The 21,636-nt window shown below is 55.6% G+C and overlaps 2 protein-coding genes across 5 annotated transcripts; one reads left to right on the forward strand and one right to left on the reverse strand.

Annotated features, from left to right (window-relative positions):
• Positions 1-77: 77 nt before the first annotated feature.
• bicra (BRD4 interacting chromatin remodeling complex associated protein) lies at positions 78-12,057 on the reverse strand. Of its 4 annotated transcripts, none has more exons than XM_086165111.1 (15): positions 11,918-12,057; positions 10,483-10,528; positions 10,359-10,404; positions 9,840-9,905; positions 7,445-9,550; positions 7,042-7,245; positions 5,345-5,974; positions 5,073-5,256; positions 4,868-4,965; positions 4,660-4,779; positions 4,516-4,562; positions 4,292-4,440; positions 4,120-4,214; positions 3,906-4,008; positions 78-3,169 (listed from the first exon to the last, which is right to left on the reverse strand). In XM_086165111.1, the coding sequence occupies exons 2-15, from the start codon at positions 10,521-10,523 to the stop codon at positions 1,554-1,556; spliced, it is 5,505 nt and encodes a 1,834-aa protein (XP_086021237.1). In that variant the 5' UTR covers positions 10,524-10,528; positions 11,918-12,057; the 3' UTR covers positions 78-1,553. The 4 variants fall into 4 exon arrangements, with proteins under 4 accessions (XP_086021237.1, XP_086021236.1, XP_086021239.1 ...); XM_086165110.1 differs by having other exon boundaries at positions 3,906-4,011; XM_086165113.1 differs by lacking the exon at positions 7,042-7,245.
• Positions 12,058-15,945: 3,888 nt separating this feature from the next.
• Positions 15,946-19,774, forward strand: napab (N-ethylmaleimide-sensitive factor attachment protein, alpha b). The gene is made up of 11 exons (XM_086165119.1): positions 15,946-16,188; positions 17,702-17,781; positions 17,867-17,983; positions 18,093-18,139; positions 18,207-18,284; positions 18,372-18,427; positions 18,526-18,610; positions 18,702-18,806; positions 18,890-18,958; positions 19,035-19,085; positions 19,383-19,774. The coding sequence occupies exons 1-11, from the start codon at positions 16,091-16,093 to the stop codon at positions 19,482-19,484; spliced, it is 888 nt and encodes a 295-aa protein (XP_086021245.1). The 5' UTR covers positions 15,946-16,090; the 3' UTR covers positions 19,485-19,774.
• The last annotated feature ends 1,862 nt before the right edge of the window (positions 19,775-21,636 follow it).

The raw sequence follows: 21,636 nt of genomic DNA on the forward strand, positions 1-21,636 counted from the left end.
CCCCACCTCCATGTAGCGCCACCTAGTGGACGTCTGGTAACCCCCCCCTTCTTGGACACATCGACAAAACCAGTGGCTCATAAAAGAAGCGAGGTTTAATTTACAGTTTTACTAAATGTACATTTTCCTTTTAAAAAGTATCATTATACACAATAAATACAATACAAAATTAATCTGTAATACTATACTTCAAATTCTCTTACCGTATTTTTTTCATGTGTGTGTGTGTTTTTTTTTTGTACATTATTATTGTTCCTGTTCTCTCTGCGTTTACTCTTTGAATTGCCCCGTCCTGTGTGTGTGTGTGTGTGTGTGTGTGTGTGTGTGTGTGTGTGTGTGTGTGTGTGTGTGTGTGTGCTGGAACCGGGGTAAAGACGGGTGAAGCCATCCTGCCCCCTGCTGACCGACACACACCCAGGCCCAGATGTCCTGCTGGAGCAGCAGCAGGAGGAGGAGGAGGAGGAGGAGGAAGGGTTGGTCTACAGACGTCAAGCAGAAACACCATCAGATCCCCTCCTAGTACCTGCAGTACTTTCCCCTGAAAGTACTGCAGGTACTACAGTTACTGCGGGTACTTCGGGTGGTGCGTTTTCGACAGTCACAGCAGATACAACCATTATTACAGGTACTGCAGTTCCTACAGATACTCAAGTTCCTACAGGCACTGCAGTTACTGCAGGTACTACCGTTACTGGCTGTACTTCAAGCACTACAGTGACTACAGCTACAGTAGTTACTGCAGGTACTGCGGTTACTATAGTTACTGCGGTTACCATAGTTACTTCAGGTACAACCGTTACTAGTGACTAGTTACTGCAGCGACGGTAGTTACTCCAGGTACTGCGGGTACTACATTTACTGTGGATACTACAGGTTCCTCCAGTGACAGCAGGTACTGCAGTTACCTCAGATACTGCCTGTACTGCACTTACTGCAGGTACTAGTTCCTACAGGTACTGCAGTTACTCCAGGTACTAGTGTTACTGCAGGTACAGCAGTACTGCAGAGGGTTCTCTGTATGAAGGCAAATGAAATCCTGCTTTTCTTGGGACCTGAAACTGAAGTACCCTCTCATGATGAAGAGGAGAATGAAGAGGAGGAGAATGAAGAAGAGGAGGAGGAGAATGAAGATGAGGAGACCATCCAGCCCCTGCAGAGGAACCACGGTGGCCTTCAACCCGACCGTGTCGGGAGGGCTGAGGCTGAATGCTGGACCAGAGCTCTGACAGCACGGGGGGAAGGTTCTGCTTCTGAGCAGGGTGAAAAGGAGGATGGAGGGATGGGGGGGGGTCTCAAACATCACATGGTGCTACTTGAACACACACACACACACACACACACACACACACACACACACACACACACACACACACACACACACACACACGCTCCTCCACCAGGCGTGGAGCCTCCAGGAGAAGCATTGAACGGGACCATCCAAAGGGAACAAACAGAGAGTTTACAGTGATACTGTTTTCACAGTGGCCCCCGACCCCCCGGACCCCCCGGACCCCCCGGACCCCCCGGCCCCCCGCCCCGGGGCCGCGGGGCCGTTATCTGCTCTGGGTCTGGGACACCAGGCTCCCGTTGTGGCCGCGGCCGCCGACCTGAGGGCGGGGGGCCAGGGTGGAGGACGAAGGCGCCGAGGAGGAGGAGGAGGACGAGGAGGAAGAAGAAGAAGAGGAGGGTCTGTGTGGGGGGGCGGCGGGGCCCCCCGGGCGCAGGCTTTGGTGTGGGTGGGGCCGGCCGGGGCCCCCCCTGACGCCCCGGGCGGAGGGTTCCTGCTGCAGGTTGAGGATGCTGTCGATGGCGCACTGGAGGTGCTGGTTGAGGGCGTCGTCGGGGGGGCTGCCGCTGGAGAAGCTGGCGTTGTCCACGTCGGGGGAGTCCGACTTGCAGCGCTTGGCGGGGAGCAGGGGGTCCCGCGTGAGGGCCGCCTCGGGGGAGGGGGGCCCGGGGGCGTGCTGGTCCATCCTGAAGGTCCCGGCCCTCTGCCGGTGCTTCCCCCCCGCCCGCTTCAACCGGCCCGCGTCCGAGTCCCGGTCCGGCGGCTCCCCCGGCCGGCCCTTGGCGCCGTGGTTGAAGGCGTCGTCCGGCCCCCCCGGCGCCGCCCCCTCACGCTCGCGCTTCTCCACCTTCACGCTGGCGATCACCGTCCGCTCCGAGGGGGAGGAGGAGTACTCCCGCCTGCGGGGCGACAGGGGGGGCCGGGGGTAGGCCGCCGCCGCCGCCGTCGCCGCCGCCGCCTCGTCGCCGCCTCCCGGGACGCCGGGACGCACCCGGGGACTGACGTTCTCCCGGTAGGTTTTCCGGAGGGGGAGGCGGCAGGTGGTCTGCGGGGGGTTCGGGGTGGAGGCCGGGTTGTGCTGGTGGTCCAGCGTGCCGTTCATCTGACCGGAGGACGAGGTGGAGGTAGAGGAGAGCGGGGCGCCGCCTTTCGCCGGCGCGTTCGACTGGGTGGTCGCCGCGGTTGCCGTGGAGGCGGGCGACTGCGTCCTGGCGGCGGGGGCGGGCGGGGCGGCGGGAGGCTGCGGTTTGGGGGCGGGGCTCTGCGGGGGGGGCTGGCTGCTGGGGGGCGGGGCGGCGTGCACCGGGTCCAGGGCCGTGTTGTGGACCACCTTGCTGAAGCCCGTCTGGTCCTGCTTGATCTTCAGCTTCAGGCCGATCCTCCTGCGGGCCTCGTAGGTCTTCATGGGGGGTTTGCTGGTCCTCTGAGGGAGGGGGGCGTCGTCGTCGTCGTCCGCCAGCTGGGAGTTGAAGGACGACGACGACGACGCCCGGCCCGCCGCCGGGCCCTGGGCGCCCGGCTCCGCGCCCGGTCGGCTCGGGGCCGGCGGGGGCGGCGGGCAGCTGCTGGACCAGGACACGGAGGCTCCGCCCCCTCCCTGCTTTATTACCAGTTTCGTCGGGGGGAAGGCGGCGGTGGGCGGGGGAGCGGGCGGCGCCGGGGGAGGCGGAGGAGGGGGCGGCGCGATGTTCGGGGGGACCGCCGGCATCGGAGCCGGTGGTTCTGGAGTGCTGGCGGCGGCGGCGGCGGCGGCAGAGGGAACGGGGGCGGCGAGGTGGGGCGGCGCTGGAGGCGGAGCCGCAGCAGAGGGGAGGCCGCAGGGAGATTTCTGCTGCGAAGACACGGCCGACTCCATCAGGCGGGCGTGAGCCACGAACTCTTCTGCAGAGACACAAGGACAACACGGTCAGAGACACTCTGTCCACAAGGTCGCCGTGGCAACCGGAGGACCCTGCGTGTGCACCCATAGGAATGTACTGCAGGTACTACAGGTGGTGTTACTGCAGGTACTGCAGGTACTGCAGGTCCTTCCGGTCGTGCATCTAGTCCAGGTACTGCAGGTAGAGCAGTTTCTAGAGTTACCACAGGTACTACAGTGACTGCAGTTGATGGATACTGCAGTCACTACAGGTACTACAGTGACTGCAGTTACTAGAAGTACACTCGTTGCTACAATAACTAGTTACTACAGGTACTACATGTATTGCAGAATTACAGGTACTAGTACTGCAGTTACTACAGTGACTGCAGGTACTGGTGTTACTGCAGTTCCTACAGGTACACTAGTTGCTCCAGGTACTACATGTACGGCAGTAACTGCAGGATTACACGAACTGCTTCCTGCAGTACCTACAGGTACTACCTGTACTGCAATTACTGCAGGTACTGTCTGTATCGCAGTTCCTACAGGTACAGTAATCGCGACAGGTACTACATGTACTGCAGTTACTACAGGTTTTACAGTTACCATCAGCACAACTAGAATTTGCAGCTCCTGGTGTTAATCTACTTTCTGCAGATACTGCAGTCACTACATGTACTCTAGTTCCCCCAGGTACTGCAGATACTGAAGGTACTGCAAGTATTGCAGATGTGTCAGATGCGCCTCGAGGATCACCTGGTCTCTCCTTGGCCAGAATCCGGTCCTGGCTCAGCGCGATCTTCTCCTCCTGGATGAACATCCTGTCGATCATCACCATCTCCGCCGAGGGGCCCAGTCTCTGCTCAGGTTCAAACACACCCCCCACGCCATCACTTCAGTACCAGCTCCGGAGGAGGGGGGGGGGCGTCGGGGGCTTGGGGTCCAAGTCCGGGTCGCCTTATAGACTTACCTTGGACTCAGCAAAGAGCAGGTAGCGGTATTTGTCCAGCATGGCCTGGGTCCTCTTCAGGAGCTGGCTGGAGACGCTCTGAAACTCGTCATCCACTGAAGGGCAAAGACACGCGGGTGAGCTCTTCAGGCGGGAAGAACCCCGGCTGATGTTCTCCCGGGGGTTCCCTTACCTCTCTGGTAGTCCTGCGGAGAGTTGGCCGTTCCCTGGTAGAGATGGTAAGGCAGCAGTCGGTGCAGCGTGTCCTCGAAGGAGGTGAAAGGAGCGCTGTAGTTGGGGTGGAGCGCCGAGCCTTGCTGCTTCCGCAGCTGCTCCAGCATCCTGTCGGGGGAGGGCAGGTTTACCGGACCCGGTCTTGGCGGCGGGGTTGTGGCGCGAGGGCTGAGGGACACTCACCTGGCTTCCTTGCTGGGCTCTGCACTGAAAGGCATCTTTATTGTTGTCTGCAAAAAAAAAAAAAAAAAAAAAAAAAGAAGGGGATCAGCGCGTGGCGTCAGAGCCGGGCCTCTAGGGGGCGCTGTTCACCCCCCCGGCTCGTACCTGAGGTTGGACCGGGGCGGGCATCTGGGCCAGGCCGGCCCCCAGGACCTGGATCTGCACCCCGCCTTTCCCCAGGGCCACCCCGCCCACCGAGCTGATCACTCCTGACTTTGGCTGAACCTGCGCACGGGAGGCGGGACACCACGCGTGACTCGGGGCGGATTTTCAAAAGTGACGTGGAAGGACCGGAGGTGAGCGGGTGACCGACCTGTGCAGGCTGGGTAAGGCTGGCAGGAGTGACCGCCGGGTTCACCTTGGCTCCAGCTGGTCCTTGGGCTCCTGAGAAGACCTGTAAGTCACTTGAGGCTGCAATGAGAGAAGGGGCAGGCTGTGAAACCGGGGTGTGTGTGTGTGTGTGTGTGTGTGTGTGTGTGTGGGGTAGTCGCTCGGTGGTCTTTTGCTGGCGTCCGCACCTGAAGCAGGAGTTTTGATGAGCACTGATGTCGGCTGCAGCACCGAGGGGAGCGGGGCGGGAGTGGCGGCGGCGACGACGGCGGCGGCCGCCTTGTCGACGGGCGCGTCCTGCTGGGGGACGAACTGCCCGGCGGCTTGAGGCGCGGCGGCCTGCTTGACCTGCAGCAGGATGGTCTGCTGGACCTGGAGGCACGACAGTCACGGCTTCGGTTACCGCCGGCAACCGGGAACGACCATCGATCCGCCGGGCGACCATCGGCTATCGGCCTACCTGGTGCAGCTTGTCCAGCAGCTGCTTCTGCTGAGGCGAGAGCTGGCTGATGGTGGACAGGGACTGGATCTGCACCCCCACCAGCTGCAGGTGGTGCTGCTGCTCCGCCGACAGGCCCTGGACGGGCGCCGGGGTTTTCGCGGCGGCGGCGGCGGCGGAGGTGCTGACGGGAGGCGTGGCGAACTGGTGCTGCGTCGAGGGTGCCGGCGCCGGCTTGGGCGACTGGGACATGGCGGGCTGCTCCTGTTGGTAGGGCGCCGGCTGGGAGGCCGGCCGGGGCTGAGGCTGGAGCTGCACCTGGATGTGGGCCGGCTGCGGCGGGGGCTGCGGCTGCGGCGTCTGGGCCGCCGATTGCGGGGACTCTGCGATTTGGTTATGCACAATAAATAGCGGCGGGTGGGAGGAGGGGGTGCAGGAGCGCGAGGAGGTCTGAGACGGCGGCTGGGGCTGTGAGGGAGGACGCGACTGCTGCTGATGGTGCGGCGACTGGATCTGCTGGCTCAGGGTGAGGGGCGACTGCGAAGGCTGGGGGCTGTCGGCCACCGGGGGCGCCGCGGCGTGGCTGGTCAGGGCCGGCGACGGAGACATGCCCTGGATCTTCACCGGCTGATGGTGTCCGCCGGAGGGCACCTGACGGAGCAGAGGCAAAAGAAGGGGCGGCTCAAAGATCCGCCGAGACCAATCACGGCCGGGAAGGTCCGCGGGAGCGGGTCCCGGGTCCGGTTTCCGATATCTACGCGAAATCACGGAAGGCGTCGGCGAGCGTCCCGACGCGGGTCGATCTCAGCTAATTTTGCACTGCTAGATGATTGACAGATCGCGAGCGACCCGCTTCCAGGGAAAGCAAATCACAATATGTGTATATTTGCGGGAATAAATCGTCCGACACCGATGAAGATCAGAAAGCAAAGCGTCAGGATTGATTCATTCTCCCGCCCTTAGCAGTCGATGCTAACGTGCTAACGACGGGCAGGTTCTGAGGACGCCCCGAGCTGTGCCTCACGTCCGGCGCAGAAGGATGACGTGGGAACCGATCGGAACGGGAGCGACGGGTGAACGGCGGGGGAAGAACAACGCTCGCTTCTAAAAACACACAGCTGAGGGAGGTGGAGATTCAGTTTTTTTTTAAGGTTTACACTCCAGAAGGTCAGCACATCACGTGACTGTCGGTTCAAGGAGGTGAAGGTGACGTGGAAATCAAAGAGTTATGGGATTGTGGCGTGCAGGAGCGGGAGGGGGGACGGGGGGGGCCGACGTTAGTCCAGAGGTGAGGCACACCGCATGGTCTACAGAACCCATCAGAAAAGCTTTAGAAAACACCTTTAAAAAAGATAAATCTCAAAAGGGGAAGATCTCAGGTCTGCAGAGTGCTCCAGGAGGAACGGCAGGACGCCGCAGCTGAAGATGCTAGAGACACCGCTTTTGTTTTTGATGGGTTTTTTTTTGGATTATTCCCCTCAAAGGAACCCCGGAGATGAATTCATGCGTTCACACAAAAAAGAAACAGTTAGAGGAGGTGTAGACACGCCGAGGCTGCAAGCAAGCGGAGGAGGAGGGAGGTGAAGCGCAGCGGCGGAGGGAGCGGTGGCAGCGACAGAAAACGACTACAGGGGCGGTGGGTGGGTGGGGGGGGACCCTAACGTGGTGGCGGCAGCAGCAACAGGTGGGCGGGGCTTAACATAAAGGGGCGTTTCTACCTGCTTCACCACTGCGGTCATGTGGGAGGGGCCGGGCGAGCGGCCGTGGCTCTGACCCCCCCAAGAGTCACCTAATTGGCTGTCATGGACAGCGGGGGCCGGAGCGGCGGCGTTGCTGCTGCTGCTGCTGCTGCTGCTGACGATTACAGACGCCGGCACGCCCACAGAGGGGGCGGACTCATTCTCTGATTGGCGGAGCTGCTCCTGATAGGAGTACGTTAACCATTTCAGGGACGGGAAGGGAGGGAAAGGGGGGAGGAGGAGGAGGAGGAGGGAGGGGGAGGTTGGAGGAAAAGGGGAGTAAAATAGTGAACCAAAGAGGTCAGACCAGGAAAATCACTCCGTGCATGTTATACATTTGAAGACTGCGAGGAGAGCGGGCGAGGCGGCGGCGAGGACTCACCTGCTGCAGGAACATCTGCAGGGACTCCGGGCCCAGGATCATGCTGGAGCCCTGGTTGGTGAAGAGCAACCTCCCGGGGTTGTGCTGAGCCTGAGGGGGGACCAGCCCCACCGCGGTGACAGAGGAAGTGGTGGACACGGACATGGACGGAGAGGAGGCCGCCGCCGCCGCCCCCGTGGCGGCCGTGGTCGCCGAGGAGGCCGCCTGCATGGTGAGGATGGAGGACTGCGGCACGTGTTGCTGCGCCGGGTGGGCGGCCTGCTCGGCGGAGCTCCCGAGCACGGTGACGCACTCGCCGGGCTGGCCCTGGGCCATGATGGCGGCCCCGGCGGCGGCGCCGGGGACCCCGCCGGGCTGGTGCTGCAGGGCCGGCTGGAGGCTGACGGCGGGGCTCAGCCCCTCCACCTGGCTCAGCATGGTCAGGGAGTTCTGGATGGGCATCCCCTGGATGACCGTCTGGGCGTGACCCGACACGGTGTGGCTCTGCGTCTGGGTCTGCGTCTGGGCCAGCGAGACGGGCATCTGGAAAAGGGTGGGCGTGCCCATCTGGCCCGGCTGCAGCTGGATGGGACCCGACAGGATGTGGGCGGCGCCGGCGTGGCCCTGCGACGTCAGGACCTGACCCAGGTTGATGTTCTGGTTCGCCGTCAGGATCTGGTTGGCGATGAGCTGCCCGCCCGGGCCCTGACTGGTGATGATGTGGCCGCCGGGGTGCTGGGTCAGGATCTGACCCCCCGCCTGTAGCTGGGGCAGGAGGAACTGGTGGTTCTGACCCTGCAGGACCGTCTGGGAGGGGATCACGATGCTGCCGGGCTGGTTCAGCACGTGCACGCTGAGGGGTTTGCCGGAGGGCTGCGCCGCCTGCTGCTTGAACAGCGTCTGCGGGAACTGGGACGCCTGCGACGCCGCTTGGGTGCTCAGGACAACGTTCGAACCGGGCTTCCCGGTGAGGAAGGCTACATTCTGGGCGGCCGACACGGGCAGCTGCTGCAGCCCCAGCGCCTTGTGGGCGTCGTTCTGCAGCGGCTGGGACGCCGGCTGCGGCTGCGGCTGCGGCTGCTGCTGCTTGAAGATTTTCGGCTGGATGGCTCCCCCCTGCGGGGGTTTGGGCTGGATGGGCGTCGGCGTGCGCTGGATGATCACGTTCTGCATGATCTGGCCTTGGGGCTGCGACTGCGGTCCCATCCCCGAGGTGAGCGGGGCGCTCCCGAAGCCGACCAGCCCGGCGGGGGCCGTCATGGCGCCGCCGCCGCTGCTGTTGGTGCTGCTCACGCAAACGGCCGGTCCGTTTAAAGCTGGAGATCCCAACGTGGCTTTGCCGCCTTGGATCAGAAGTCCGCCTCCCGAGGCTCCCAGCCCGGCCTGAGGACCCGCCCCCGAGACCTCCGGCCCGGGCTGATGCAGCTGGTAGCCCCCCATGGCTTTGGCCAGGATCTGTTGCCCGGACTGGTTGATGGTCATGACCGTGGGCTGACCCACCACCTGGATCTGTCCGATGCCCAGGTGTCCCGACTGGCTCCCGTTGGGAAGAGTTTGGAGACTGGAGATGGGCTGCAGCGTCACGTTCCCCAGCCCCACCTGCTGCATGAACGGCTGCACGCTGATGGCCTTGTTCATGACCTGGGGCTGGAGCTGCAGGCCCTGCTGGGCGAGCACCGACCCCAGCATGTCGGCCGAGGCGTTGGGGGGGGTGGCGGCGGCGGCGGCGGCGCTTTGGGCCGAACCGGGGAAAACGGCCGCCGCCGCTCCCCCGACGCCGACTCCGATGCCTACGCCGACGGCGGCGCCTCCGCTCCCGGACAGCCCGGCGTCGGGCAACGTCTGGACCACCTGCGCCAGGCCCGGAATCCCGAAGGAGCCCAGGTCCAGCTCGGCCTCCGCCTCCTGCAGACTCTGCTCGGTGATGTTGGCCTCGGCCAGGCTCTGCTGCAGGATGTCGCACGGCTCGTGGTTCGCCCCGATGCCGTTGCTCCCGCCCTCGCCGTCGGGCGACCCTCCCAGGATGTCATCGTCCTCCAGGAAGTCCAGGTCCACGCTGACCCTGGGCAGGCCCACCGGCTCGTTGGCCGACAGCTGGACCACGGGCTGGACCTCCGGAACGTGGCCCTTGACGGCGAGGCGACAGAAAGAGGCGTGTTAAACGGGTCGCGCCGCGCAAACCCTGGGGAGCGGCGTCGATGTGATGAGGACGGGCGAGTCTGACGCGGCACGGAAATTACGCGCGTCCGGAAACAATTAAAACAAAATCGAAACAAACTCCCACACGCGTAGCGGCAACTCAAAAGCTTTTAAGTGTGGATGTGTTAGTGGAGGGGGAGCAGGAGGGGGGTGATCTTCAGGACATGCAGGCTTCAGAGGTGGGTAGAAGACAGGAGGATTGGGGGATTTTACTCACCCCAGTGGCGGAGAAGAACGAGCTGGAGGGGTCACTCGAACCATCCAAAAGGTCGTCAGTGTCCAACTACAGACACACCCACCCGGGATAGGACAGACAGAAACCAAAGGCGCCCAAAACCACAGCCAAAGCCACGGGGACAGAAAAAAACAGACCATCAAACAGAGGAGGGGGGCAAGGAGAGGGACAGAACATGGACAAGAGAACCCCGATCGTAAAGAACATGTGAGAAGATAAAGGGGACGGGGTGGGGATTGCAGGAGTAACGCAAGCGTCGGGGAACGTTAGTATTAGCACTTGTCGTCGCGTGGAACTCCGACGGGGAAAAGGGGGAAGCAGGCGGAAACCATAGGGGTGCATTCAGGGAGCGTAGACCACCGAAGCAGTGAGGTTAAAATAAAATAAATGGAATGCGGGTCAGGGGTGCGTCGACGGGCGAAGCACCGAACCCAGAAGGAGGGGGCGTTTCCGGGCGTAACCCCTCTCCCTTCAACTTCCTGACGTCATCGAGGTACTCACATGGGTCTCGGATCCATGAAGAAAGTCGTTGAGAGCTTCTGGGTCACTGCGGGGAGGAAGGAGGAGAAGGTTCACGTCTGCACTCAAAACACCTGTGGCTTTCGCTGGCGGAAACGTCACTTACCAAATTACATCGAGAAGGCACCTGCCGTCTTCATCATCCATGACAACTGCGAGGCGGCGAGAGAAAAAAAGAGGAAAGGGTTTTTGAAGTCAAGCAAAGATGGTGCCTTTACACGCACCCCCCCTCACACTCACACGCACACACACACACACACACACACACACACACACACAGGTTACACGCTTTCCACAAATGGACATTATTGATCTGTTGCTAGGCAGTTATAAGCTTACTTGCATGGCTTGATTAAAAAGAAAAAATGTCAGGGGGACAATGAACAGGCCCGTCTGGCGTAGCAATACATTAAACATTTAATACACGTGCACTTCGGAGAAGATCCACACCTGCGCAGTTTGCTCATCCTCACCGTTATCCTCAATAAAATCCAGTTTACAAACTCTCTCTCCGACCAAACTTCCAACCCATGTTGTTGTTTACACCTGGCTGTTATTATTGCAGTGCATTAAATCCATTTTGGAACCAAATATTAATAGCATGTAAAAAATAAATTGAATGCACGTGGTGCAAATGATGATTAAAACCACCCGCAGAAAACAAAGCTTTCCCAGCTGAGCCTGGGCGACCTTCTGCCTCGACCGGCCCGCATACAAACACAAGGGAACAACTTTGAAAAGAAGAAAATATGCTGCTTCGTATTGATCGGAGGCTTTCAGAATCAGGGTCAAATTAGTTTGTTTATTTGTTTTTTGAAACTTCAACGTCCAATTTCATCACTTTTTAAAAGATCCCTGCAGGGTTCCCGGTAGTTTGTAACGTTGCATTTAAAAAAAAACCCTACACATTGCCAGGCAAAACAACAACAACAACAACAACAACAACAACAAAGCGTGTCCGGGTGCATTTAAATATGATTTTAGGTGAAAATAGCAGGAGAGGAACCGCGATGGAGGGTCGGGTCAGCGGGCAAACCCCCGGACCGGAGCGGCTCTCCGGAGCAGGAAGAGACAAAAAGAAAAAGCGCGGTTCTCGGCGATGTGGAGCCCCGACACGACCGGTCGCATCCCCGGGAGAAGGAGCGTGGAGCTGCGGTGTGGAGATCACGCCGACCCCCGGTCGCGGCTCCACAAAGAGCGGACCGTAGCTATTAGCAGAGCCCGGTGCGCAGGATATGAATGGAGACGCGGGCTACATGCTAGCCGCCGCTCTCCGGAGACGTACCGCCCCGTGGATCCGTCACGATCCACGCACCGTGACCCGGAGCCCACGCGAAGGAGGAGAAGGAGGAAGGAGGGGGCGGCGGCGGCGGCGAGAGTCCCCCCCTCCCCGGTGGTCAAGCCGCGTCCCCCGGCTGGATCTCGGCTAGCCGCGGCTCGGCTAACGCGCCTAGCATGGCTAGCTATCAACAATATTCAGATGTGCAGCTAGCTTGAGCCTTTGACATTCAAAACAAACCAGCGGGAGACGCGCTATTTACACAGATAAGGCGCGGCGGGGCACGGATCCAGCCCGGCCGGGGCTCCACGGTCGGCCGCGGGCTGGAGGCGCAGCTGCGGAGCGGGCTATCTGGTCTCCCCTTACGAGCAAAATATGAGTTAATGTTGGAATACTCTTGGATGAGGGGGGTATGCTTGGGAATTCGGTGAGGAGGGGGGAGAGAGAGAGAGAGACAGAGAGAGAGAGAGAGAGAGAGGGAGAGGAAAAAAAACCCGACCCCCGCTCGCCGGGTCGTGCAGCGGCGCTACGTGTCAATTGCGGTCGTTGCGTGGGTCTGCGGGGCGCCGCGCGGCGTGCGGGGGTCGCAGCTCCGTCGCAGTTTTGCGGATTAATTGAGAAATCGGTACATTGTAACAAACTCACCCGAGACGATTGAGGTGCAGGCGGCGCGGGGTCTCCAGGACAGCCTCGCACGGGCTGCTGTGCAGGACCCAACGGCGGGCAGGAAGCGAGACGACTTCCGCTTTGCCTGATAGAAATCCTGCCGCGCTCCATCCGGGAACTTTGGTTTTATTCCCGGCAACTACTTTCATTTAAATCCACTTCGAAATAAATAAATTGCTACACGTTTTTTTTTTTACTTACTTATTACTATCGAAATCGTTTCCATTCTCCTTTTGTTGTAAACAAAGCCGTTAGCAGTTATTTTGGAGACCCTTTTAATGACACTGTAGCGCTGCTAAGTAGCCTAGCTTCGTTCGCTTTTACCAAAATAAACACTCATAAGCGTTTGAGGTATAACCCTGTAAAAAAGTCCCTGGTTGGATTCCCACAGGGGGACTTTCTGTCTGGGGTCTCCATGTCCCCCTCATTAAAAAATATTAATATCGAAGTTGTTAACGTTCTTCGTTGATTGTTAACAAAGCCGTTAGCAGTTATTTTGGAGACCCTTTTAATGACACTAGCGCTGCTAAGTAGCCTAGCTTCGTTAGCTTGAACTACAGTAAACGCTAACAACCGTCTGAGGTATAACCCTGTAAAAAGGTCCCTGGTTGGATTCCCACAGGGAGACTTTCTGTGTGAAGTCTCCATGTCCCCCCAAAAAATCTAAGCATCGAAGTTATTTCCGTTCTTCGTTGATTGTTAACAAAGCCGTTAGCAGTTATTTTGGAAACTGTTTTAATGACACTGTCGCGCCGCTAAGTAGCCTAGCCTCGTTAGCTTTTAACAAAATAAACACTAATAAGTGTCTGAGGTATGACCCTGCGAAAAGGTCCCTGGGACTTTCTGTGTGGAGTCTCCATGTCCCCCATTCAAAAAAATTTAAATATAAAAAAATGTTTCAATTCTCGTTTTATTGTAAACAAAGCCATTACCAGTTATCTTGGAAGCCGTTTTAATGACACTGTAGCGCTGCTAAGTAGCCTAGCCTTGTTAGCCTTTAGCATAATAAACGCTAATATTCTTCCGAGCTATAACATTGCCGAAAGGTCCTTGGTCAGATTCCTACAAGTGGGCTTTCTGTGTGGAGTTTCCATGTCCCCCCATTTAAAAAAATATAAATATTAAAAATGTTTCTATTCTCCTTTTATTGTAGACAAAGCCATTACCAGTTATCTTGGAAGCCGTTTTAATAACACTGTAGCACTGCTAAGTAGCCAAGCCTTGTTAGCCTTTAGCATAACAAACATTAATATGCTTCTGAGCTACAGCCCTGCAAGAAGGTCATTGGTCAGATTCCCACAGAGGGGCTCCCTGTGTGGGGTCTCCATGTACCCCCCCATTTAAAAAAAATCTAAATATCGAAGTTGTTTCCATTCTCCTTTGACTGTTTACCCCTCACATCTGCATGGGGTTCCTTCCACAGTCCAAACACATGCAGAAGGTTAATTGGAGAACCTACATTGTCCAGACGTGTGAATGACAGGGTGAATGGTTGTATGTTTGTATGATGTGCGAATGGTTCACCCTGAACCCTCTAACCCAACCACAGCTGGGCTCCAGCCCTGCCATAACCCTGACTGCAGGATAAGCGGTATAAATAATGGATGAATGACTGATCGTCTTTAAAATGTTTGGAGAAGGATCAAGGGGTGGGTCAACACTCACTCATCAATATTTCCACAAACAATTGATTCATGTCAGCTTTCTCCACAGAGGACTTTGGAAACATGTCACGTGTTATCCACGCTCCGTGTCCTTGGAGAGGTGAGTGACCGCTGGACAGAAACCATTAAAAACTAGAAATTTATTTCATTTCAGCTCAGATGTTAACAGTCATTTCCTTTGTTTATTGTTACTTATCAACTATCTTAACTAACGTGATATTATATGTGTGTTATTGCAGTGGAAGTAAAAGTAGTACACCTTCAGCTACATGATGTTTACCTCAGACTGGACCACACAGGAATTTGTGGGTTTCACCTGTCAATCACAGGGCCAGCTGTCAATCACAGGGCCACATGCAGAGACACCCCACCATTCACCCTCTCGTTCACGCCTACGGACGATTGAAGTCCTCAATGAACAAGACGCTAAATAGAGGGAACCTGAAACCTTCTCGCTGCGAGGCGACCAATGGTACAGTTTGACACCATGGGTCAATGTAAATGATAGGAATGCCGCTTGGAAGAACGTCTGCTGATCCAAAGCATGCATGGAGGACAACAGGAGCTGGACAGATTACTCATCCGGAGCTCTGTGACTCATCCGGCTTCGATGATGTCATGGATCGAACTGATTTATAGCTCATAAAGGAAAACAGAAAACACGTCTGTAAAGTTTTCTCGCAGGGCTGGATTCCCAGAGCCTTTAGAGGGACGCAACAGAAGCTTCACAAGCGCCATAGAAATCAAGAAATCGAGAAACAAAGACTATGTAGACTGGGAGGGGGGCGGTTCGTGAACCTCTGATGTGTTTATGAGGCTGGAATGGTGAAAAACAAAACAGAAGATAGAAATCAGCAAAGGGATCCAGGAGGTCATGAAGCTGGAGCTCGTGGGCATCACGTCCTCCAGACTGCAGAATCTGCACAAAGCCCGGACTGTCAGCAGCTCGCGGGTCAGAACCGAGCATCTCTGAATGAGCGGGTAGAAGGTGGAGACCGCAAAGAAGCAGGTTTACACCCCGGTGGCACTGAGAGGTACCTGGAGCCAGTCCGCCCTGCCGCCCAGACCCGGCCTCTCCCAGCGACAGCCCCGCTTCTCCCAGGCAGATGACATCCAGCCGCATCCTGCTCCCGCTCCAACACTGCGGCTTCAGAGTGTGAGAAAGCGGGTATTAGACCGACCCACCTGCAGCCGGAACTGATGAGGGCCATATTATGAAGTGCAAGATAGTGCAATAGAAACCCGGTGAGCAACTTGAGACTTAATGAAAAAACATTTCCACTTGCACAGATTTAATTATTTATGTCTTCTTGTGCCGACACTTAGTGAGAGTGTATTTTATTTTTTTATAACACACTGATAAATCAGCTTCGATTAATTTGGCTGCAGACTATGGGGTTCAGTGTGTGTGGGTTGTTCTCTTGCCAAACCGAGCAGGCCTGTCTGCTGATTCAAAATACCAAATCCGGTAACTTGAACTGTCAATGTGAGGGCCGGAGGACAACAAAAACAATAAGAAACAAATACCACGTGATTTTTAGTTACCTTTTTTTGAAAAAGGTGTGAAATATGGAGGGGCAGTCTCTCTGTTCACAATTAGCAAAGCGTTAGAAAACAAAATAAATAGCCTTTTACATATACAGCGAAAAGATGATCACCTGTTTGTTTAGTGAAAACACGCATTACGTGAACGAACGATGCATTTGCGGCCGTCACGGCCACCCCGTTAATCATTACACACGCCTTGCAAACAAAAACGTACTCGGAAAAAAAAAGACTGAGGAGTTCACATTTATCGCGTTAATATGTTGGAATCATAGAAATAACCCCCGTTAAATAAAAAGAAACTGAACCGAAAGCGAATGTTTTTGTGAAAAAGGGCCGAGGACGTTGCGCGCTTTAGTGAAGTCCGCCGTTTACCTACAACACGTGAACGCACCACGACGCGCTTCCGGTGCTTCCGGGTCACATGACAGAGGCGATGGTTCCTCCGCGGCTGGTGATGTGACGAGGCGAGCCCGCTGCTAGCACCAGTTAGCAACTTCGGTTGATTTTTGCGTTTATCTCCTCGCCCGCGTAAAGAAAAGCGACGCCGCGACGGTGACATGGACTACAGCGGGAAAGAGAAAGAGGCCATGGCGCTGGTGGCGGAGGCGGAGAAGAAGCTGAAGTCGTCGCAGTCGTTTTTCGGGGCGCTGTTCGGGTGAGTTGCTAGCGGCGCCTAGCTAAAGGCCAAGTAAGCGGAAGATGGCTAGCTCACCTGGTCGTGCAGCTGGACCCGAACATAAGGAAAGAGAAGCCCGTTACGTCTCCGTCGCGGCTGGCGATTCCCGTTACCGTCCGACCGCAGGAGTCCATTAATTAACTATCCGGTTAACGCGGGTTTAGGGATCCGATCAGCGGAACGTAGACCCGGGAGAGACGGAGCCCGCACGTCCCTGCTGTGCATCGGCGAGATGGATCCCCCCCGTGGCATCGTGGCACTCGCAAATATTTTATGCAAATTACGAAAAAAAATAAAAAATAAATAAAAAAAACTACAAGTACATAAAAAAAAGGAACTACAAGCGACTCGGGGAGAAACCGAATGTGTTGATTTTTGCAGCGTAGCCTCTCTGTCGCCATCTACCGGTTGGATGACAGACTGCACCGCCGTTGGTCGGACATTGACTGTCAGTTGAGTCAAAACAAAGAGTATTAACCCGTCTAGAAGCGTGAAGAATAGGAGAAAAACGGGTAAAATCACCAGAATAAAGACAGATATCTATGGAATATCATGACTAACATAAATAATCAACTTTGTTTGTACATTGAATGATTTATTGTAAAGTAGAACAATAACAGATCATTGTTGTTGTGCATTCAAGCACATCTGCGTTTTATTATTTTAACCGGAATTTCCCTCTCCATGTCATTGTCCATGAACTAAGTCACTGTGTTGTTGAAATTTGAGTGTGTGTTCCATGTGGTAAGGGGACACTGCGGGTTATTACGCAATTACTGGCCTGTCACTCAATACCGCTGCATCCCCGGTCTAAAGCAAACAGACCGTGCTCCCATCTTTTGTGCTTAAAAACACTGGGCTGGGACAAAGACGTACCCTGGTGGTTTCCACGCTTTCTCAGAAGTATCTCTCGAACCTTTCCAGGAACGAGAAAAATTGTTAGCAAGAAACTGAAGAGGTGTTCTGGCCTGCTTATGCCTCAGTGGGATTTCAAGGGCTCGCACAGTAACACCTCCATTTTGGCCAGAACAAGTCCAGAGTTAGCTTACGGCTAACGTGGTTCTTCACACAGTCAAGCGTTGCAGCGGAGAAGATACAAACATTTATGCCCGTCTGGTTACTATTCCCGCCATGCAGAACGTGAGCGCTGGGAGCTTCTGCTTCCATGTTGTCCATGTCGTCTGTCTCCTCCCCTTCGTCTTCTTCGCTGATTTGTTTGGTAGCCGTGCAGCTACATTACAGACTCTCGGCCAATGGGAATGCTAAACTAGAAGGTGCTGTCGGAGAAGGCTTGTTCCTGGAGTGAGATCGTAGCTGGATACTCATTACGTCTGTATTGAAAGCAGCTCATGAGGGTTTGTCCTAAGAGCTTCTCGTGACATCAGGCTCAACAACCCCGCATCCTAATCACTGCATGCTGCAGCATCGACAATTGCCGCCGTGGTTAGCAGCTGTTAGCCGTTTGATCAACAAACCTTTCCCTGTCATACAGGGGATCTTCTAAGCAGGAGGAGGCCTGCGACCTGTACGTCAGGGCTGCCAACATGTACAAGATGGCCAAAAACTGGTGCGGTAGGTCATCTTCTGTACTCACTCCTCCCCTTCCTCCTGTCCGCCCATTCGCCATTGGTCCTCCAGATGTCTTCCTTCTCCACAGCGGCGGGGAACGCCTTCTCCCAGGCGGCCCGGCTTCACCTGCAGATGCAGAGCAAACACGACGCCGCCACCAACTTCATCGATGCTGGGAACGCCTTTAAGAAAGCAGATCCTCAAGGTGAGGACCTCCCCTGGAAGGAGCAGTTACGACCCTGCACGTTTGGGCGAGGTCTCCTCGCTTTGGCAATGTTCTCCCCTGGAGTTTACTCCTGTCTCTGTCCCACCAGAGGCCATCAACTGCCTGAACCGAGCCATCGAGATCTACACCGACATGGTGAGTCCAGGAGCGTCCCGTCTCTCCGGAGGCGTCCAGACGCTGAGCACGAGTCCTTTCTCTTCAGGGGCGCTTCACCATCGCCGCCAAGCACCACATCTCCATCGCCGAGATCTACGAGACAGAGCTGGTGGACATCGACAAGGTCCGTTCATATCAGGGCTTCTTCAGAAACACGTTCAGATGTTCTTCAGGAAAGATGTCCAGATGTTTGTTTGTTTTCCCTCCCCAGGCCGTGGCTCACTACGAGCAGGCAGGAGATTACTACAAAGGTGAAGAGTCCACCAGGTGAGGACCTGGGTTTTTTTTTTTCCCCCCCAGGATGGGCTCCCTGGTTTCCATGGTTACATCACCGTTTGAAATGACCTCCTCTCCCCTCCGCACAGCTCTGCCAACAAGTGCCTTCTGAAGGTGGCGACCTACGCGGCACAGCTGGAGCACTATCCCAAAGCTATCGAGATCTACGAGCAGGTGAGCGAGCGGCTCCGCCCCCTCTCCCCGTAGGCCCCGCCCTCACGCTCAGCGGCGTCCCACCTTAACAACCGCCACGCCGTCGTTTCAGGTGGGGACGCACGCCATGGACAGCACGCTGCTGAAGTACAGCGCCAAGGATCACTTCTTCAAGGCGGCGCTCTGTCACTTCTGCGTGGACATGCTGAACGCCAAAGTCAGTCGCCGCTCGGACATTTGGCTCCGCCCCCTCCGACCCCCCGCGGCGGCGCTCTAAACTCTCGTCATTTGCTCTCTCAGCTCGCCGTGCAGAAGTACGAAGAAATGTTCCCGGCCTTTTCAGACTCCCGAGAGTGCAAGCTGTTGAAGGTAGGCTTGTGGCCTCCGGAGGAGGACAAACACAGGTTTGTGGAGAAGCCACCTGATGTTCTCTCTCTGTGACCAGAAACTCCTAGACGCCTGCGAAGAACAGAACGTGGACGCCTACACTGACTCGGTGAGTGTGTGTGAGTGTGTGTGAGAGGATCAGAGATCGTCTACCTATCGGCCGCAGTCCCATCCAGCGTTGAAGGACTCGGTCTTCTCACTGAGGGGAAAAACAAGCAAGATGTTTACTCTCCATGGCTTGTCTGCAGTTGAGAAGCAGGTCTCACGTTGGACCAACCACCTGTCAATCAGTGCCATGTATTTTTTTTTTCCATGCAATGATTGACAGGTGAAACCCCGCCTCTTCCCAGATTGGCCCCGCCCCTTTTATTGCTGCGCATTAAAATCAGAATCCCTCCTCCACCAGGTGAAGGAATATGACACCATCTCCAGGCTGGACCAGTGGCTCACCACCATGCTGCTCCGCATCAAGAAGACCATACAGGACGAAGAGAGTGACCTCCGTTGACCCCCGTTTGACCTCCGAACCCCCCCCTTTCTTTTTCCCCATGCCTTTATTTGAAAGATAATGTCCTTATTCTTGCCTTCTACCCCCACATTTGTCGTATGAACACTATTCTCTGTATATAATTCTAACTATTATTATGACAGGCAGTGGCCTGATATCAGCTCAGTCCTGGAGCAACACACACACACACACACACACACACACACACATATGGTGGCGAGTGTTTTTGTCGCTCTGGGAACGATAACCCCTCTAGCCACTGCCTGATACAGAATAAACCCAGAAATAATTGTTTGTTTTTCCTTTTTGTTGACTTTGGCGCCGCCTCCACCCATCAGCAGACACCCCCGCTGCCTTAAACCGCCTCCTCAGGACGTGACCTGCCAGGATTTCTTAAATCTCTCTCTCTACATATATATATATATATATATATCTATACCTGCTCATCTCATCACGTCTATTTCAAATGCTTAAATCCCACAAAGGCACTTTTGTACCTTTTGTTGTGTAACAAAACAGAGAAGGCTTGCAATTTAACCAAAAAAAAAAAATAACAAAAACAAGTCTTCCCAGTTTTTTTGTGACTGGATGGCGGTTTCCATGGAAACAGCCCACTTTTTAAACAACAGTTGGTGACTTTTTATCACTTAAATTTGAACTTAAAAACACCGTGGAGAACCAGGTGTGGATTTCCTCACTCTTCCAGCCTGGGTTAACACACACACACACACAAACAAAGAAAGCATTTCCAGTCTTCACCGACCCGAACACTGTGCTCCTTTCCCTCTGCATCGTTTGTACATGACTGATGTTTCCTGTTGTTTCAATAAAAACTCCTGAAAAACAAACGTGTGGGCGTGGCTTAGCAGTGATTTAACTGCCGCTGGGCGGAGCTACAACCCCTGGTCGGTGTTGCCGTTCAGGTCCGACCTGTCAATCAACCACACACTCCGGGTTGTTTGATTTTAAATGGAAATCCATTCCCGGATCCCCCGTTTCAAGATGGACTCACAAACAAAGCTTTACATGACTTCACTGTCAACTTGAGGGAATAAAAAGAAACCCCGTCTGAATTTTAACAGTCGCTCCAGGGGGTTGCTGAAGAACACACTCGGAAGGTGTGGAGAGGAGTGTGTGTGTGTGTGTGTGAAGCCACAGCGGGTGGAGGGGGAAAAACAGCAAACATCTATTTCCTGAGATGTGACGGTTTCATGCTGTGATGGTCAAAGGTGGCGGTGATATCACAGCGGCCTTGTGATATCACAGGGAGGCAGAGGGGACTTGGAGCGGATAAGAAGCCGGACCTTCTAGAAGAAGACGAGAAGTCGGGGGCGTCAGGTCTTTCGTGCTTCCCCTCCATGTCCGACCACCTCGCATTTAGCAAACAATGTCGACTCGTCACCCGGCGGGGCAGGGAGAGGGGGACGCTTTTTAGAAATGGGACAGTTGGTCTGCACTCTCCAGATGTTCTGGACCTTCTGAGTAGGAACAGACTTCAGAATCCAAACCTCTCAACAAAGGTGACTTCTGTTTGTCAGCTTGATAACAAAAACCTTCCCTGCCAGGAGGTTGTCTGGTTGGGGGGATCCGGCGAGCGCGAGAAAACGATGCGTACCCTGGAGCTTCAGATCCACAGATTGGGAGCTCCTTCATGGTTTTATTGTCAAGTGACCAACTGGCAGGTCTAGAGAAAGGAAAACACACACACACACACACACACACACACACGGAGGAGCTGTGGAGGTCAGAGAAGCTGAGGATGGGGTGGAGGGGTTGGGATGCTCAGCTTCTGGGTGATGAAGGTCATCCGGTTCAGAAGAAGCTCCGGCTGCAGGTACAGGAGCAAAGGTGTGTGTGATAAGTTTCTGGAACAGCGGTCGGGAACCTATGGCTAACTAGTTTACCCGCGTCAACCCTCATAACGGAAAAGATGGCGAAAAGAAAAAAAAAGATGATGATTAACATGCACAGAACATGTGTGGACAGAGGAATTTGCATTTGGATCTGCGATATGGCTCTCCAAGTCACAAAGGTTCCCGACCCCTTTTCCAGAAGGTCCACGGCGGGCCATCGACTACCACCTAGAACCTTCTTGCATAAGATGTGGTGGAGCAGAGAGGGGTTGTCTGCAGAGGGCGGAGGGGGAACCCCT

This window comes from Fistularia commersonii, chromosome 18 (assembly GCF_037954325.1).
Source record: "Fistularia commersonii isolate RoL2024-O1a breed Wild chromosome 18, RoL_Fcom_v1.0, whole genome shotgun sequence".
Lineage (NCBI taxonomy): Eukaryota > Metazoa > Chordata > Actinopteri > Syngnathiformes > Fistulariidae > Fistularia > Fistularia commersonii.